The following is a 20,308-nucleotide window of genomic DNA, read 5'->3' on the forward strand; positions in this document are numbered from 1 at the left end:
AGTAAGAAGTAACCGAGTCATTTAAAAAATTAAACAGAATAGGAAAATCTTGCATTTTTTTATAAAACTAACAAACATTAAAAAATAAAAACATAAAGTCATGTAAACCAAAGCAATAATGCCAACTAGGCCAGTAGAATAGGACATGAAAATCAATCAAATCGGAAATAATTCCTAAGGTTTTCTTGTTTTAACTAGCTTTTGCCCGCGGCTTCACCCGCGTTATATTTCGTTTGTCACAGATCGTCATAAATTATAGCCTATATGTTATTCTGGGTTATAAACAATAATACTGTAAAGTTTCATAAAAATCCGTTCAGTAGTTTTTGCGTGGAAGTATAACAAACATCCAGACATCCAAACTTTTGCATTTATAATATTAGTAGAATGGTTTCATTGGTTGTTCTTTAAGACTATCGTAGGTTTTCGACTTCGACGGAGTTGTACTCAAGTGGTGTAGGCCCCCGAAAGGGGCATTTTTGCGGTTTTACGGTTATACCGTGTAATGGACTTGCAGTGTCGAAAACTGAGGCTTTGGAGCTTGCGGGTGACGAGCCATTGGACGTAGAGAGGGTTATTAATTATACGTATATTTTCTACTTTGTCGAAGACAGGCACGAGAACGGTTTGTCCAAAATAAATGTATTTGGTCTTATTCAATGCAGGATTGAATGCCCTTCAATCATCATGAAGATCAGTTTTCGATACAGTAAGTCCTTTACGCGGTATAACAGTAAAACCGCAAAAATGGCCCTTTCGAGGGGCCCCACCACTTAAGCACACTCCGCTGAAGTCGAAAACCTAGGATAGTAGTAATGGGCAACAAATGAAGCCATTAAAACAATAAAATCTTTTGTAGGAATTATTTCCGATTTAAAATCTAATTCTATGGCCTAAACGTTACGAAAATGAATTAACTTCCACAATATCGAAATATGACGATTGAATGTGCAAACCAAAATAAGGCGAAGTTTTGAGGTGGTTTGAGTTTTGTTGCATAAAAATAATCTTTAACATATGTTTTTTTTTTAATCGGGAGTGCTGGGCCCCTGGTCATAGTGGGCCCCTAGGCACTGGCCTAAAGTGCCTTATGGATAATACGGCACTGATAACAGCTAGACAAAGGCCTCCCCTTTACAGTTTATGAATGATATATACAGGAACCCTAAAAATAATGGTATTTACGTAAAATACGTCACTTCTAAATTAATGTAGGTGGCTAGTGTTAAACGCGTTATGTACCTATAGGAACCAGTATAGGAACGTGCTATGTGGCTATGACGCATGAATTTAAGTTACTGAAATATGTAGGTAATTTATTTTATCAATTAACATAAACCAAGATAATAATATTAAGTGATATGTGAAAAAGGTTTAAGTATTTGTTTATTTAAATAAGATAACTTAGCTAAGGAAGAGTTGCTTCCTCTGACACAGGCACTCCGTTGCTTAATAGAGCAAGTCAACACTTATTAATGTAAAGTCGACAAAAGGTAAGTACTGTGTAAATGTTACGGTAAATATGATAAATTGAAAATTATTAATAATCGCAAGTTATTGTGAATAATTCCCGACAGTCGAGGTAAAAGTAATAAATTAATTACATTTATCAGTGATTTTTAATAATGTAACCTTAATACTAACAAATATCATAAAAGATAATACCGGCTCGTGTACAGCGCTTGTGTACAGCCACACATTTTGAACGTTTTGATATCATAATACATATTAATATAATTTGGAATAATAAGTTTGGACTGTTTCTTGCGTAACATTACTTTTCGATAATGCCCATAAATATTGTTTTTAGTGAAAAATAGGTTAAGGTGCGGTGCGGTGTGAATTAATTATTCATAATAACCGGCGATTATTCACATAATTATTCATAATTTATCACTTTTACCGTAACTTAAACATTTTTATTTAGGAAAATAATATTTGTATTGAAAAGAGTAAGTAGGTACAGCAAATTATTGAGCTATCTATCTAGAAAAATGTAGTGATAGGTACCTAGAAAAGTAATCAATTAGAAAAAATGGTGTCAGTTATTTTATTAATTGGCGCCCTTTAAAAAAGTGTTTAAAGGGGAAATGAATTAATTAAGGCCTTCTATATTAAGGAAACGCTTGTTCTAATAAAAATCTTATAAGATCATTTTTCAAAAAGACTTGCGGAAGGCAATGGTAGTTTTTATTTTGTAATAGTAGTTTTCAGTACGAAGTTGGCAACATCGTCATAATTGGCCGCCACCCGTGAGCAAATCGTTCGCTCGATCTCGCTCTGTCGATCGAGTCCGGTAGTGGAAGCCATTTTATTCTTGTGAATGTGACAAAGTATTTTTGGGGATTTTTGTATCTAAACTAAACGTGTCAATGTGTGCCAATAACGAACGGCGATTGTGACGTGTGATAGTGCTCTCAAAACTGAGAATGTACGTGTTTCAAATTGGTTTGTGTTGACCTGCCCCGTTTCTTACGCGGTCGCACCAGGCAGGCATCGATTAGTGCAACAAGGCGGCCTCTAATAACGGCAAATCGAGGCTCCGGACTATTTTGTGGTGTGCGCCATGGGCAATAATGCTGCCACCGCCAACAAGAAGGTGGACGCCGCCGAAAGCGTCAAAGAATTCCTCGACCAGGCCAAAGAGGATTTCGAGGAGAAATGGAAGAAGAATCCTACCAACACCGCCGGATTGAACGACTTCGAGCGGATAAAAACTCTCGGCACGGGGTCCTTCGGCCGAGTTATGATAGTCCAACATAAACCGACGAAAGAATATTATGCTATGAAAATATTAGATAAGCAAAAAGTCGTAAAACTGAAGCAGGTTGAGCACACACTAAACGAAAAACGTATATTACAAGCTATCAACTTTCCTTTTTTGGTGAGCCTCAAATTTCATTTCAAGGACAACTCGAACCTGTACATGGTTCTGGAGTATGTGCCAGGTGGTGAGATGTTTTCGCATTTACGTAAAGTGGGTCGCTTTTCAGAGCCCCACTCGCGTTTTTACGCGGCGCAGATAGTGCTCGCCTTCGAATATCTACACTACCTTGACCTCATCTATCGAGATCTCAAACCGGAGAACTTGCTTATCGACTCACAGGGCTACCTCAAAGTGACCGATTTCGGCTTCGCCAAGCGAGTCAAAGGTCGTACGTGGACGCTATGCGGAACGCCAGAATACCTAGCGCCCGAAATTATTCTTTCTAAAGGGTACAACAAAGCCGTGGACTGGTGGGCGCTGGGCGTGCTCGTCTACGAGATGGCAGCCGGCTACCCGCCGTTCTTCGCTGACCAACCGATCCAAATTTACGAAAAAATCGTCTCTGGCAAGGTCCGATTCCCCTCGCACTTTGGGTCGGACCTGAAGGACCTCCTACGCAATCTACTGCAGGTAGATTTGACCAAGCGTTATGGCAACCTGAAAGCTGGCGTGAATGACATCAAAGGTCACAAGTGGTTCGCCAGTACCGATTGGATCGCCGTCTTCCAGAAAAAGATCGAGGCGCCCTTCATCCCTCGCTGCAAGGGCCCCGGAGACACGAGCAACTTCGACGACTACGAGGAGGAAGCATTGCGTATCTCATCGACTGAGAAGTGTGCAAAGGAGTTCGCCGAGTTCTGAGCGAGTAGCTGGTGCCTGCGAGCGGACACTACCGTGAGTAGGAGTTTTGTATTAGTGAATCTTCCGTGACATTGTGGTCGTGGAATGGTGACATGTGCAACTGTTTGCCGGCAGCTCTGGGTGAACATAGACGCTGAAGCGCACCCCGGCTGGCACCTCAGATGAAACAAGTTCAGAGTGTAAGCGAGATGGTAGTAGATCCGGTTTCCAATGTTTTGGTGGCGTTCATTTGCTTTGTGCCCTTTCAAGTTGTATATTAGAGCAGAGAGGGAGTGGAAAATTTCTCATTTTGGTGATATTCCCCGATATGTTTTTCTGACATCCAAACTTACACAATACATTGCACTCAGACATTATTATTGTATTTTAGTTTCAATATTTTGTAGATTGCTGTTGATAGTATTGAAATGTGGTTAGCTTATATCATATTTTATATAATTATTTTTACATATTAAATCAATTTATAGCTTTGTATTAATTATCAAAATTTTCCACATTGCTTTTAAGGCGAATCTTCACAATGAAATATTTTTATGAATTTTATTCTAAGTACATCACTAAACCATCAATTTAGAGCTATTTTGATCACTTATTTAAGTTAGAAAATCAATTTCCTAAAATCATATTGATGGATTGTTATAATAGGTTTTAATTAATAGACATTTTGTTATTGGTTTTATTTATAGTTGTATTGTTGTATCAGTTGATATTTTATGTAAGGGACTGTAACTACATCAACATATTGAAGAGATTAATTTATTGTAATATGTATAGTGTAGTTGTGTTCATTTGTGCAATTTGACTTATGTGTTTGTGATCTGATGTGAGCATTCATTTCTATTATGTGTAATTTGTATTAGTTCCTTATTTTGTAGGTTTAAGAGTATTTTTAATTGTGAAATCTGAAAATCATGCATCCACAGCCAAAACTGTAGCAACCATAAGGTACCTGCAACTTATTGTTAGCATCAGTTGTCATAAAAGCAATAAATTCTTAAAGTAAACATATTCCGACTATAACTAAGGCAGTTTACCATTATTATTACTGTGTATAAAGTCACCTACAAATAAATCCAATATTAAAGTCCAGCACAAACTAAGTCATGAGAGAGTTTTTATATTTAAAATGTGTTTTAGATGTAGTAGGAATATGTTGAATTTTCCTTGTAGTAAATCTCGTAAAGTGCCGCGAAGGCGATATCTTATTTGAGACTGATGTTACCAATAAGTGTGTGAGTAAATGAATGGAGAATGCAACTTTACACACACCAGTCCCACCTGTGGAGTGAGTGGTACAGAGATGACACTGGCAATGTTTAATAAAGTTTGTTAGCTATTAGATGTAGGACTTGAATCCAGGCTGTACAAATAAATATCTAGTTATTTGTAGTGCATTTTACATTGTGAAAACATCGTGCGCGTCTGTGGTAATAGTCAGTAGGTTGATAATGTCCTGGAAAGGTTACTTAATGCACATTTACACTCCCTATTAAAATTAATGAGTAACATTGACGAAATATTTTCATGATTTTATTTTTGACTAATCAAGCTAAAGTCATTGTGGACGAAATCATTAATTAAAATTAAATTATCATATCAAATTATACACATAAACATTTTTCTAATTATTGTCAGTGTGTTTTTATTGTAATTTGTAAATCAATTACTTTCTCTGATCCTAACCAGACAAATAATGAAACTTTATTTTGGTGTTATTATTAAATAATGACTTTGGATTGGCTTTATTAAATCCAAGTAATATTATGTGATAAACAAGGTTTATATCACTTGAGGTTTTCATTATTTTGAAAGTGTGCTATTTTTCTGGTTAGGCTTAAGCCTGTTTTGTATATTGACATCTATTTACTATAAGTTACCAGTGTTAAATGCTACAGAATCTTCAATCATGAAGCACTAATCTAACATAAAACAATGTCTTATGTGGTGAATTCTGGATTGTAGATGATTTTCTTTTATTGAGGAATCAGTGATGAATTGTGAATAATCTTGTTATATTTTATTTGGTGCCATAATTAATTTCTTGGGGGTGGTCTTGTCATTGTAAATACTTAGAATATAACTATGATTTGTTTGCTTAGTTCTATTAGTAAAATCTGTTGATATTACCACATAATCCAACAGAATCAGTTGTCACACTTTTCAGTATTAAATTAATTCTTTGCACCAATTTAGTGCGTCCTAAGATGGATAATGAAATCATATATCGTTCAATATAGCTAGTCACTTAACATATTTCTTTTCATATACGACACACGCAATGTGGTAATAGCTTGGTGTCTAAGGCTTTAGATTTTAGTAGAATATCAATATAAATCGTCTGCTCATTTCATTTTTGCACAGTATCACAAAATTACCCAGTCCAAACTTAATTTCATTCATTGCAATTACAACTACAACTAGAATTTTCGCTCAAAATCCTTCTTAATCTAACCTATCAGAGTCCAGAAATTGTGATAAGCTTGAATCTGTTCTTTCGTGTAGATTTATACTCGTGTGTCGTTTCAAAACTGCCTTAAACACTTCAGTGCACTTATAAAGTCTGCTTCTTATCGTATTCAGGTGTACGATTTTCGGTTGATCGGTTGTAAAAAAGTTGCATTAATGAAATGAGCTGACTTAGATCGTCTAGGTATTCTTAGGTTCTTTTTCCCTTTCATCTGGTGCTTATATTGCAACAGCTGCTGTATTTTTTTTCTGTAATAATTGTAGTATCGCGATTAACGGCATTATGAACTAGCCCATTCTCAGATCACTTTCAACCCATTGTGTGGTGTGGAAATTGTTCAAACCGTTTTTCAGTGAGAAATCGAAATCTATTGTTTAGTACACTTCCAATGATTGCTTATTTTGTTAGAAAAGAAAGCGACATTCACCATTTGGACATTGTTTGATACCTTATTGCTGCATATTTTAAGCGTTTCGACATCGCGTTTTTCATGTGCTATGCGACGGTTTTTAGTCGTCTCAATTTATAACAATTATTTTTAAAATCGTAAGGATAATAAGAAATTTCTGATATGTACCCTTCGTTACTATTATCATTGTATATAACTCTAGAGTGATTGTGTCCCCGGTAATTAGGAGATTCGATATCAGCTTGATATCCGCAGATACCTTCATTCCAGTAGCTTCACTACTTGCTCATCAACACAATTACGTTCTAATGTGAACATTTTAAGGCCATTTTGGATATTATAAACATTAGTGTGACAGTATGTGTATTTGCGAACAGTTGTCTTTTTATATCTGTGCGTATTAATATTAAAATGTTCACGTTTAGATCTATTATATCGAGTGCCTATAGCATTGAAGTTCAAGTGTAAAAAGTCAGTTAATTTCAGTAATTATTTGTCACCATGTATTGATCTTCCATAAAATTACGATGAAATTAAAAATATCGATGTAACAGTAAAATATTTGTTTAATTTTTTATCAATTAGTTTTATATTGTGTCGTAGCACCTCTATTCGTAGTTATCGTATTGATAACCAAATCGAGCATTTTAAAAACATTGATAAGTGATAACATTCAGCTATCGAATAAAATACTACTGTATTTTAAGAAGAGACAAATGATCGTTGCTTTCAGTTTTCATTTAATATTTTATTCTGCAGTAATTGATTGCAGACGTAATGTATGTTCAATGCGTGAATTCTCTTTATCGTGAGTTATAGTCTGTATCACGTTTGGTGTAGCACGAAGCCGGCACGTGTAGTGCTGGGAGTTTAATACGTGGCTTCCTAATAAAGCGAAATACACCGGCTGACTGCCGTCTGCTATTGCCAACGCACTGCCAGATAAAAATGAATTGTTTTAACACGTGAACATGACTGAATTTGGATTGGGAATTTGAAACATTCTTTCGATGTTCGTTTAACACTAGAAAGGCCGCCGTCCCATTTTTGTCCCACTCGCGAGTTTGATCAGCTCTAACTTTTTTATTTTTCAACGAAAGTCCATGAAACTTTTTGAATTTTTCTGATTTATTGACATTTATCATTTTTTAATGTTTTTGATAATATAACATTAATAGATTTTTTTTTAAAATCGGTTTTACCTAGAAGCGCCACTGGGTCAATTTTGTCCCACCCTGATATTTGCTACAATAATTCGATGAAGAGTCCTTTTTTCGAGGAGATACGAAAGTAGAGAGGTGAGGAGAGTTTAGGTGACTCGTGACAATGCAGAAATGTAAATATATTGTACTAGTTTTTGCCTGTGACTTCACCCGTGAGAAATTAAGTTTATCATAGAAAGACCTAATTTCTTGACACTTATCGTTGCTTTTTGACCAAATAACTGAATATTATTCTAAATTATAGCCTATATTATGTTATTCTAAAGTATTAACAATAAAATTGCAAAGTTTTATTAAGATCGGCTTAGTATTTTTTGCGTAAAAGAGTGAAAAAACATCCATCGATCTAACTATGAATCCATGCTCACTTAGTTTAAGTTCCAGGCATATATCCACCTATTCATCCATCCTATCCATTCATCAGTCCATCCATCCTTCAATTCATCAATATTTATTAACTTTTACATTTATAATATTAGTAGGAAGATGGCCTCTAAACATAAGCCAGTTCATACATTGTATGATTTGATACATTTTTAAAATGTGTGACTTATAAAATTTTGAAGATTAAACGTACATACTTTTCATTGTAATTGGTCAAAAACTTCATTGTTTGTGTACAGATAACAGAAAAATAACCATACCTATAGAAATTCCTAAACACATAGTACACCAGATAGACAAAAAACCATACAAAAAAACTTTGTGCAAAATGTGCACTATTATTTTTAAGATATTTATTTTTTCTTTAAAAATAATAATGACTAGTTAAAGTAGTAATTTCATGATTTTAATACAGTATACCACCACGTAATATGTGACTATTTTTAAATGAAACCAAAAATATCTAAATTTTAATAATTCCAAATTAAAATTGAATACATTTATATTTTTAAAGAAATAAGTACATATTGTTTTAACCACATAGATAAACCTTTTTTTAAGGATACTACAAATAGTTTTAACCATAATATTCATGCCTGAAACTAAAAAATGTTACAAAATACATGCTGGGACAAAATTGACCCAGCGGCGCTTTTAGGGGGGTCGTAATCTTCGGCACTTCTAGTGTTAAAGGTGTGGCTGTTATTGAGAAATCATCAAAATATGTATAAGAGTACACTTTGCTACTAAAATGTTGTGTCAATTGAAAACGTGTTCGTCTCACAACTTCAATAATTAATTTATAGCTTGCTTGACAGTCAATGTACAGTCTCTAGCACATTCGACTGCTTTTTTATTCCAAAATAACACATATCACAACCATATAAGATGCCGGTCTATCTCGATGCCCCTTAGTCATTGCTGAAAATTGCTGATTTTATGGGCGGCTCATACGTTTATTTCGATTGTACTGGAACACTAAAAAACTGCCTTTGTATCTAGTATGTTACCGCCCACGGCAATTCTTGTGCCAAAATAATATCACCGTGTAGTCTAAACAAATGTTCTAAAACGAAACATCTCTGAAATTAGCAGTGTACCTACAGGCGCGGATCCAGCCCTCAAAAAAGGTTGTGGGCACAGCCACCAAAAATTAGCAAAGAGAGAGTTGGATCACTACATGCCCGGACATACATACATGCCTATCGATCTTATCAATAGATCATAATTAAAACAAGCAAATTAGGGTTGTGGGCATGCCCACAGTGCCCACAACGGTGGATCCGCGCCTGTGTACCTAAGATTCAATTTTATCGTAGTATTTTCTTAAATGAGCTTATTGACTCGTACTTATTCACGAATGTCGGAATATCTTGTCGTAACACCATTTGCTGTCCAATGTCCCTTAAACTCAGTAGCTTGAGCAAATTCCGTATTGATTTTTAAATGCATCAGTCCAGCTTCAATATTCAGTCGAATATGCTAGAGTCATTTGAAATTATGTGAAGTCTTAGTGACAGTAATCAATAATAGCGTTGCTGCTCTATAAATGGTTGTGTGGCATAACAACCACGTTCAAACGAATCCGACACGCAATGGTTCGGTGTGGGATTGCAGGTTCATTATCCATCCTCACAATGGATGCTTAGTTCGAATCGCCGAGCCGCACGTGCCTACAGGTAGGTATTTCCAGAAACAATTAATATTCCACTTACGAACATCTGCTCCTGTGCCTTAATGCGATATTATCCATATCTCAGCCAATTAAGGCAATGGATGTTCATTTTCTGCTGATCGCAGTCCTAATGGATTTGTTTTGTAAATTACCTATTATGCCAGTGTAAATTTCGCATTGGCCGAATTAATACCGCTGATGGGTGTGTTACCGATTAATGGTATGTTCGTTCTCGCAACCGTCTGTCGTAACCTTGGAACTGAGAAAGCGCTTGTTACGTAGTTACAGTATGTAATCTTGCGTATGTGTGCTAGTTGAGTGATCTTAGCTCGAGGAATGGCCAAGGTCTGCTCATTCATTACAACATCTGTTAAGGTAGTGCCAAAATGAGGTAGCTAATTTATGTTGTCAACGTTTACTTTAAAACTTTCGTCTATTTTATCACGATATTCAGGTGGTACGAGATAACTAGGTATTTTCATTTTAAAAAACAAGATAAAAATATGTTTCAAGTCTAGCCAACGCATGTGTACGTGAGTGTTCCTGTTAGTTTCCAATTGATTGTAAACGTTTATTTCTATTTGGTGCTACTGCATAGTTATTTCGGTTCCATCGCGTTGTGAAATCCATTTCAATTTTATTCATGCTGTTGACCTAAGTTTTATCAATTCAACTGATCTATTACATTTACACCTCCGTCCGTTTGCCTGGCTCGGTGCATTGTTCTGAATAGTTTTTAGTTAAATGATTCGATGTTGCTAGGTTTCCATTACTCTCAGATGTTTGTACCAGATGGCCGATTCTCACTCCATTACGTTTTGCGACGTCATCAACGGCACAACAGATGCTAATTTCCACATTCAACGTGGCAATAAAATACAAGGTCCAGTCGAACCAGTTTCATCCAGTTCGTGATTGTCAGATAATGGTGGTTCGAAATTAATTTCTCAATTGTTTTCTAATGTTTGAGATCCATAATGTCCCAGTGCCAGTTCGGTGTTATTTTATCTAAATTTTAGTACATATTACAATATTTTATCAAACTTCACAATGAACGAGATGTTTTATTTGTTCCATGGAACTTATTCAATCTCGTTGCCAGTTTGAAGATATCGCACCTTCGGTAGAACAAGGGCACAATTGTCAAAAATTGCAAAAATGAGTTAAGTATGCAGAAATACTTTAAAAATGTGTAGCTAATAATTAATAGCTCTCCTGTAAAATTGCAAAAAGTGCAATTGTGCCCTTGTTCTACCGAAGGTGCGATATGCCAAAAAAGGTTTTACGATCACTATTCACCATTCCAAAATTTGGCATTGTCTGAGTTGGACTTTGTTTAATGTAAAGACATTTTTCAAGCACATAAATGTCTTAATATTACAACACCCCAGAACATTAAATTGGACATTTACATAGGTGCGAATTGGGATGGGCGGCTTTGTTCGGGTGTCATGACGTCTTTAATCCCTTCCTTAGGGCTCAAAGCTATAAACAATGGATGTTATGTATTAGTAATGTCGTAACATGCTACCAAAACAGGGTATTTACTTCATAATAAAGTTCAAGATCTATGGAATCAAAATAAGATACGTAGACAACATAACCGATCGACGAGATTAGTAAGTTGAAATGTCAGTAAGCACATAAAAGAACTGATTGCCTAGTAGAGTGCATACTAACAGTGGAAGAGATGATTCGATGAAATCCGCAGCATATTACAGTTGTACGATATACATTACTGTTACTGATGGACGACCCATAAAAATGGCAGAACTTTGTTACATATTTCCACAACTCGTTTTGGAAGTCTTATGTTCAGCAATGTTTTTCATGACTAATAAATAAATTATGAGGATGTTGCGCTCATTAAAATCGAGTGGTGTTATACTTGTACTCATCCTCATTATTATTATTAGCGGTAAAGCTGAGTGCCTTTATAAGAGATCGTGCATTAAGGTCAAATACGTGTGCAAGGCCTATAGGAAACGGAGGAGGTATATTCTGTTCTGTTCCTTTCATTCTCGTTGTATATTTAGTTTTTTAATCATTCCGCTACTTTGCCAGTTCTTACAAAAAATAGGAAAAGTCCGAAGTGTCTTATTAGACATATTCTTACATTGTTGATTGAGATTTCCATCACAAACACAATGTAATAATTTTAAACGAGAATGGCTGAATAACAACTAAATGAAATGTTTATGTTAACGTAATCATTAAGATCAAAGTTGTCAAATACCTTCACATAATTATGGTCTTGTAATAGAACAATCTCTTAAAGATCATCTTAGTTCTTGCCGATGTTACTTTCATGTCAAAATGATCTTACCTTGCNCCTTATTTGTATCAAGTACCTTACCTTGCTTAATCGATTATAAATTATTATTATGTTCAAGTATCATTCAAATTAAAACTGCACATTGAAATAAGAACTACACATGGAAGAGCAGCTGACTTTTAAACCACCGCGCATGTGGATATAAAATACTTAAATTCTCTTCAATCGTCATGAAGATCAGTTTTTGATACTGCAAGTCCTTTACACGGTATAACCGTAAAAATGCCCCTTTCGGGGGGCCCCACCACTTAAGCACAACTCCGTAAGTTTAAGGATATCGAATATAGAATTATTATTTTAAACGTCCTTATAATTACATATTTTAAGTTAGCTGGTATCTCTTACACCTCGACTAAAATACTTTACTTAGTATTAGAACATTTTGTTACGCAATTTTCTAAACGTTAGGTTGAGTGCAAAAAAATATTTGCTCTTATAATGTGACGCCTGTAATAAGCGAAAGATGCTTCATCCAGTCATCAATCATGTAAGATAAATAAGTCTGGATAAAATTGCTATTTAAGAATTACGTAGGGATCACTAATGGCCTCGCGTTTATTTCATGCAAATTTTCTTGCGAGACATTAAACAAGAGAGCAAATAACTTTGAAATCAGTTGTTTTTATATTCCAGTTAGATGCCTAGGCCCGGTTTCTGAATTGAGACTTCCAGCTTGAGAGCTTATCTTCTACTCAAGAATGAATTTAATATGAAAAGTTCTTACTAGATTAGAAGTAGAACACGCTCAAGCCAAAAATGTCAATTCAGAAAGCGGGAAATTCAGGTATAGTTTTCAAATTGGTCACGGACTTAAGGTGACTTTGCTGAGGAAATATGTGACATTTAGGTCTACACCGTTTAGGTCAGTCAAGGATACTAGAAGTATTCTTGCCAATACCCATCTACCGTATTTAACTGTGCTTGCGTAAACACATGTCGACATCGTCCTTGCCAGAGACCGTAGGTAAATTCAGCGGTACAAGTTGAATGTACCTAAGAATTGGTAAGATTACCAAAAACTGAAATTTATCTAGCGGCCTCTTGTCAGGGGACGGTATCTTATCGGGGGCGATAAAAGCGAAAAGTACTTTTTGTTGAGGGTAACGGGCGAGGTCACTGGATTTTAATAACTACGCCTTATATTTGTTTGTTTTTGTTTTCTTTAAACACCTACTATCAGTTTTTAAACTCAAATAGTAGAGAAATTGCAGTCTCCTTTACAAGATTCTGCACCATTTCAGCAAAAGAATAATGGAGATATTTTCCAAAAGAAAAGATGTGTGGAAAGTTTTCCAGAAGAAATCGTTTTACTTTGATTTTTCTTCTAATTTAATAATTTTCCTTCGCCTCTAATTACATACCTTTTCACTTACCTACCTCTGACATCCATTCGCCAAGTAAACAAGAAAGTGCAGTGATGCGTTATACACCTACGTCATACTAGCTCGTTACATAGGTTATTTACATCATTAGAAACTTACTGATTATACAAATGATACACCCTGAATTTACTTAGACTAGGGGAGAGGGGGGCAGCTTTGGACAGGGGCAGCTTAGAACAAATGAATTTAAAAATCACTGGTTTAGGCTACAATGGTATAAATCATAATTTATATTGCCAGCACTGATGCGCATAGCCGTCACATCTCATTTTTAATATCTAACTGTAGGTTAACCGGCAAAAGTGGTTTTTTGTTTTTGACTGCCAATTTCGCACTTTTTTATTTTGGTTCTAAGGATTTTGTGGACGTAGTTTTATAAAATAGTGAGTAGTTTGTTTACTATAATGTAAACGTAACGTCGCGCAGGCAAAACTAATTATCAGCTCCAGTAAATCTGCTCGGTGTACTGCACGCCTAAAAATATTATTTACATTTCGGTGCCATCAACATTCTTCAAACAAGTGTCGCCAATGTTCTCTAGCATTGAATTTTACATAAGTTAATTTACATTTTTTGCTTATTATCCGGTTTTAGCGGTATTGTGCTCGTATTTTTGTACGGCTGTCGCCGTCCGCGATTTGGCAGCATTTCAAAAAAGTTTTTTGTCGACGATTTCCTATCTATTCCTGGATGACATTGCTCTTGTGGACGCCACAAGGACAAAAACCCGGAGTTCACGTTACATAACCTTAACTGTTTATTTATATGTTCTTGATCGATAAGGATGCGTGAGGTTAGTCTATTTTGAGTAGATAAGACCGAAACACTGGCTACAAAGCGAACCACTTCTAAAGCGTTACATTTTTAATGAGTTTCACATTGTTATTCGTTCTCTTGTTTTGCTTTACGTTTAAAACATGCGAAATACTAAGCGGCTACAGTCGTTTGTCATTTTAAAATTAGTAGCGCTCCGCCGCCTGATTTAATAATAGGCTTGCTACCAAGCTGGAATAGTGCAAAAGATACTCATATTATTTCAAAGATAACGATTTAACTCACACTTGAAGTAGAGCCAGCCAGCATTATCATAACTTGTACATTTTTGTAGCAAGATTCCATCTATTACAACATAGCCAGTGTTGCCACAGTTGTTTAGTTTGATGCGCTGTCCCAGCTTACTCGTACTGCTTAGGTTATATGAAATTATTTTTATTACAAGTTAAAGAGAAGAATCAACACAAACCAAAAGGAATCGTCTCAAGTGGTGATAGTAGGGTTAATACTGGGACGTGTAAAAGTGCTTTTTTTAAGCCTATTTACAGAAATAAATGAGTTTTATGAGTTTTTTATGAGTTTTATAGCGAATGTAAGTTTAATGTTAAGTAATTTACGAACTAGAACTGTATTTTGTGCTAAAACTTAAGCGAATGTAGGTACATAATAGAAAAAAGTTTGGTACAGAGGGGATATCGCCCATCATAGCAGAAGTTCAAACAGACGTAACACTACAAAATTATTATACTTTTGTGCAATAATTTCTATTTTGTTGGTGGGTGAGAGGTGTAGGTTTACGGCCTTAGGCTCCGGTCGTTGATTAAATCGCCTTCGCGACCAATGTCGACTTTGTTAATTACCAAATGTTATTCCGAACGTTGCCTTTGTCCGAGCGTTGGCCTTAAAATGCTAAATATGTTGTGCTAACCAAATAAAATAAGACGTTTTTGATGGGAAAACCCTAACAATTTGAGGCCCATTTACGAAATGACACTCAGAACTACATTCGAGTCAAACGTGTGTGATTGCATAATAAAACAAATCACGCCATTCTTAGGTATCGTTCAATGCGTTTCTTAGTCTGTTGTTGCAGAATGTAGTTCATTCAACAGTTATTGACCATTTCAGAAGTTATTGCGTCATTCATTAATGTAATTAAAGTGGATTTTTTGCGACGCACATTGAAAATAATGCAAATTGTAAGTCACATTTATTATCTTTAAGCATTTTTGGACGTCTGGTTTTCGGTAGATTCTTTCGCGTTTATTAGAACTTACTTACTGAAGTTTTTTATTATTAATTTTGTTTTTCGCGTCATTCGATCAATTAAATAAGCAATTATAAGTAATAACTTTTTTATACTTTCTTTTTTACGGAACACTTGTTTCTATTTCGTAATTGAAGATGTTAAATTTAAAAGAGTGCATAATGTTATCATCTATTTTATTTAGTTATTATTAAGGTTTATTGTCATGATTCTTACAATTAACTTCTTCATTGACGCAATTCTTATCCACAGTAGTATCCACACGTAAACAACAATTTTATTACTGTTGCCGCAGTAAGTAACTTCCAGGAAAACTTTTAAAACAAAATGGCCTCAAGGTCGCCGTGAAATTATTTTTTCGTTTTTTATGCGTGTAGCGTGAATGATAAATTCGCTAATCTGCATTAGATAACCATAATATTATGTTGTACTGTTAAGATATCATCGAGCTAACTACGCTCTGTTTACCAACCCGACAAAATTTAACAAAACTGGTTAAATAACAATTTGGGTACCTATTATAGGAAAACATGCTACCTACATAAGCCGGTCTTTCAAAAAGTTGCTACGCTTTGCGAAATACATGATACAGATTCCCTTTCGTTTGGAGATGAATAGTATTTGCCTTATTGATAGAAGAAAACCGTACCTCTACCTCGTATCTATCATCATAATAATCTGTTGGCTTTTCGGAGCTTTCTTAATCTAGATAGAACCACTATTATGGTAGATGATTTTGACCACTATGTGCCTCTATCCGAACCTCAATTGGACTTTGCTTTTGTGGGAAGACGACAATAGTTCCGATTTATTTTGATCGTTTTTCCAAGTAGACCCAGTCCCCCTTACCATATTAATTCCNTACTTAGAGGGGATTTTAACTTGTGCGAATAATGTTTAAAAGATTGCAATTCGTTACACCTCTTGAAAATGCTTGTGGAGTCAGCTTTGTCTCGCCAAGTGTCAGCAAACAAAATGTATGTTTTTGCGTGTTATTTCGCTAAATCACAGCTGTTGGTGTAATTGGCATGTCAAAAAACAAAACCTGGTTAGACTTGTACTCCTCTATTAAGTTTTAGTTATTCTTGTGTTTTTCCACAGTTTACCGCTGAAATTAATATAGAATTGCAGTATTTTTAAGTTTTAAATTGTTATGTCCTTGTGTAGTTCTTTACTTGCTGTTATGGGTGTTTAAGTTTCATTGTTAGTTTCCAGCGAATCTTGCTTTGTAGGCATATTTCTAGTGCGAACTAGTGTCACGAAGACTGAATCAAGATTGAACGAGCCCTTTCTCAAGTAAGATGTTTCTTTTTATTATAATCAGTTTGTTGATCCGATTCATGTGCAGCCAAGAATAGACTGTTATCGTTGCTCGTGTTGATATGAGTAAAGCGTATATTTAATTTGCATAATTATTGTGATCTCGTATCTATGTAGATAACGAGACCCTGTCAGCCATGTAAGCCTAATTGTTATGAGAGCTCTTTTGAATAAAAATACCTTTCTTAAATATTTGTCTCACTCAAGTCACAATTTTATATCTACTTTTGGGACATTACCTTCATTTGATAATGACAATTGAAAGTCGATCAAAAATATGTAAATATTATCTGACACAATAATGCAAATAATAATGTAATTTTGTTGTTTGTCACAAAGCATATACGTAAATCTTTATCGGATTAGGGATAATCTTACTTCACTTGTGTGTCTGTACCTACTTGAATCGAATAAATCTAGGTACAGCAGTGGTAATAGCATTGATATTCAGTGCGAATTTTCACCTTCGTCTTCAAACCTTTAGGATTTTTTAACATCAAGAAGCATTTATGTTTAATTATAACGTACATACCTAGGTTTCGTCAGTGCCGGATTAAGCCAGCGCGGGGCCTGTAGCAAAGAAGAACGGTCANATGTAAACGTAACGTCGCGCAGGCAAAACTAATTATCAGCTCCAGTAAATCTGCTCGGTGTACTGCACGCCTAAAAATATTATTTACATTTCGGTGCCATCAACATTCTTCAAACAAGTGTCGCCAATGTTCTCTAGCATTGAATTTTACATAAGTTAATTTACATTTTTTGCTTATTATCCGGTTTTAGCGGTATTGTGCTCGTATTTTTGTACGGCTGTCGCCGTCCGCGATTTGGCAGCATTTCAAAAAAGTTTTTTGTCGACGATCTCCTATCTATTCCTGGATGACATTGCTCTTGTGGACGCCACAAGGACAAAAACCCGGAGTTCACGTTACATAACCTTAACTGTTTATTTATATGTTCTTGATCGATAAGGATGCGTGAGGTTAGTCTATTTTGAGTAGATAAGACCGAAACACTGGCTACAAAGCGAACCACTTCTAAAGCGTTACATTTTTAATGAGTTTCACATTGTTATTCGTTCTCTTGTTTTGCTTTACGTTTAAAACATGCGAAATACTAAGCGGCTACAGTCGTTTGTCATTTTAAAATTAGTAGCGCTCCGCCGCCTGATTTAATAATAGGCTTGCTACCAAGCTGGAATAGTGCAAAAGATACTCATATTATTTCAAAGATAACGATTTAACTCACACTTGAAGTAGAGCCAGCCAGCATTATCATAACTTGTACATTTTTGTAGCAAGATTCCATCTATTACAACATAGCCAGTGTTGCCACAGTTGTTTAGTTTGATGCGCTGTCCCAGCTTACTCGTACTGCTTAGGTTATATGAAATTATTTTTATTACAAGTTAAAGAGAAGAATCAACACAAACCAAAAGGAATCGTCTCAAGTGGTGATAGTAGGGTTAATACTGGGACGTGTAAAAGTGCTTTTTTTAAGCCTATTTACAGAAATAAATGAGTTTTATGAGTTTTTTATGAGTTTTATAGCGAATGTAAGTTTAATGTTAAGTAATTTACGAACTAGAACTGTATTTTGTGCTAAAACTTAAGCGAATGTAGGTACATAATAGAAAAAAGTTTGGTACAGAGGGGATATCGCCCATCATAGCAGAAGTTCAAACAGACGTAACACTACAAAATTATTATACTTTTGTGCAATAATTTCTATTTTGTTGGTGGGTGAGAGGTGTAGGTTTACGGCCTTAGGCTCCGGTCGTTGATTAAATCGCCTTCGCGACCAATGTCGACTTTGTTAATTATTAAATGTNTTACCAAATGTTATTCCGAACGTTGCCTTTGTCCGAGCGTTGGCCTTAAAATGCTAAATATGTTGTGCTAACCAAATAAAATAAGACGTTTTTGATGGGAAAACCCTAACAATTTGAGGCCCATTTACGAAATGACACTCAGAACTACATTCGAGTCAAACGTGTGTGATTGCATAATAAAACAAATCACGCCATTCTTAGGTATCGTTCAATGCGTTTCTTAGTCTGTTGTTGCAGAATGTAGTTCATTCAACAGTTATTGACCATTTCAGAAGTTATTGCGTCATTCATTAATGTAATTAAAGTGGATTTTTTGCGACGCACATTGAAAATAATGCAAATTGTAAGTCACATTTATTATCTTTAAGCATTTTTTGGACGTCTGGTTTTCGGTACTTACTGAACTTTTTTATTATCAATTTTGTTTTTCGCGTCATTCGATCAATTAAATAAGCAACTATACTAAGTAATAACTTTTTTGTAGGTACTTTCTTTTTTACGGAACACTTGTTTCTATTAGATGTTAAATTTAAAAGAGTGCATAATGTTATCATCTATTTTATTTAGTTATTATTAAGGTTTATTGTCATAATTCTCACAATTAACTTCTTCATTGACGCAATTCTTATCCACAGTAGTATTGAATAGGTAAACAACAATTTTATTACTGTTGCCGCAGTAAGTAACTTCCAGGAAAACTTTTAACACAAAATGGCCTCAAGGTCGCTGTGAAATTATTTTTTCGTTTTTTATGCGTGTAGCGTGAATGATAATTCGCTAATCTGCATTAGATAACCATAATATTATGTTGTACTGTTAAGATATCATCGAGCTAACTACGCTCTGTTTACCAACCCGACAAAATTTAACAAAACTGGTTAAATAACAATTTGGGTACCTATTATAGGAAAACATGCTACATACCTACATAAGCCGGTCCTTCAAAAAGTTGCTACGCTTTGCGAAATACATAATACAGATTCCCTTTCGTTTGGAGATGAATAGTATTTGCCTTATTGATAGAAGAAAACCGTACCTCTACCTCGTATCTATCATCATAATAATCTGTTGGCTTTTCGGAGCTTTCTTAATCTAGATAGAACCACTATTATGGTAGATGATTTTGACCACTATGTGCCTCTATCCGAACCTCAATTGGACTTTGCTTTTGTGGGAAGACGACAATAGTTCCGATTTATTTTGATCGTTTTTCCAAGTAGACCCAGTCCCCCTTACCATATTAATTCCTTATTTCTTAGATATTATAATAACAACATCCCTGATATATGCACACCGGTTTTATTGTGTAAACAATCTCGCAAAATCTGTGTATTAATATTTTATAACTACGCGGGGATTACTCATGACAATATTTAAGTTTTCTTCCCAAACATGCGACACAGATTCATAGAAAAGATAATGTTTTATAAACACAACATGACGTCAAATGCGCGGATGATCGCGGCATCGGCAGAGTAATTTTGCTATTCCGGTTATTCGAGGCAAAATAAACAAGATTATTTAGTCGCGCCATTTAATGGGCTGGTAAAATTAGTCCGAAAAATATGCCAAGTGCGTGCAGATCTCATTTTATGGTTCCGTCTCCCACCGGT

At 35.2% G+C, this 20,308-nt stretch overlaps 1 protein-coding gene across 1 annotated transcript; it reads left to right on the plus strand.

Annotated features, from left to right (window-relative positions):
• The first annotated feature begins 2,245 nt into the window (after nucleotides 1-2,245).
• Pka-C1 (Protein kinase, cAMP-dependent, catalytic subunit 1) lies at nucleotides 2,246-7,032 on the plus strand. Its single transcript, XM_028323762.1, has one exon. It carries the CDS (start codon nucleotides 2,567-2,569, stop codon nucleotides 3,626-3,628), a length of 1,062 nt encoding a protein of 353 aa, XP_028179563.1. The 5' UTR covers nucleotides 2,246-2,566; the 3' UTR covers nucleotides 3,629-7,032.
• Nucleotides 7,033-20,308: the final 13,276 nt, after the last annotated feature.

The sequence above is a fragment of the Ostrinia furnacalis genome, unplaced genomic scaffold, assembly GCF_004193835.3.
Source record: "Ostrinia furnacalis isolate ACB-3 unplaced genomic scaffold, ASM419383v2 OfSCF0682, whole genome shotgun sequence".
Lineage (NCBI taxonomy): Eukaryota > Metazoa > Arthropoda > Insecta > Lepidoptera > Crambidae > Ostrinia > Ostrinia furnacalis.

Coding starts and splice junctions, on each gene's coding strand:
- Pka-C1 (XM_028323762.1), top strand. CDS start 2,567: ATGGGCAATAATGCTGCCACCGCCAACAAGAAGGTGGACGCCGCCGAA.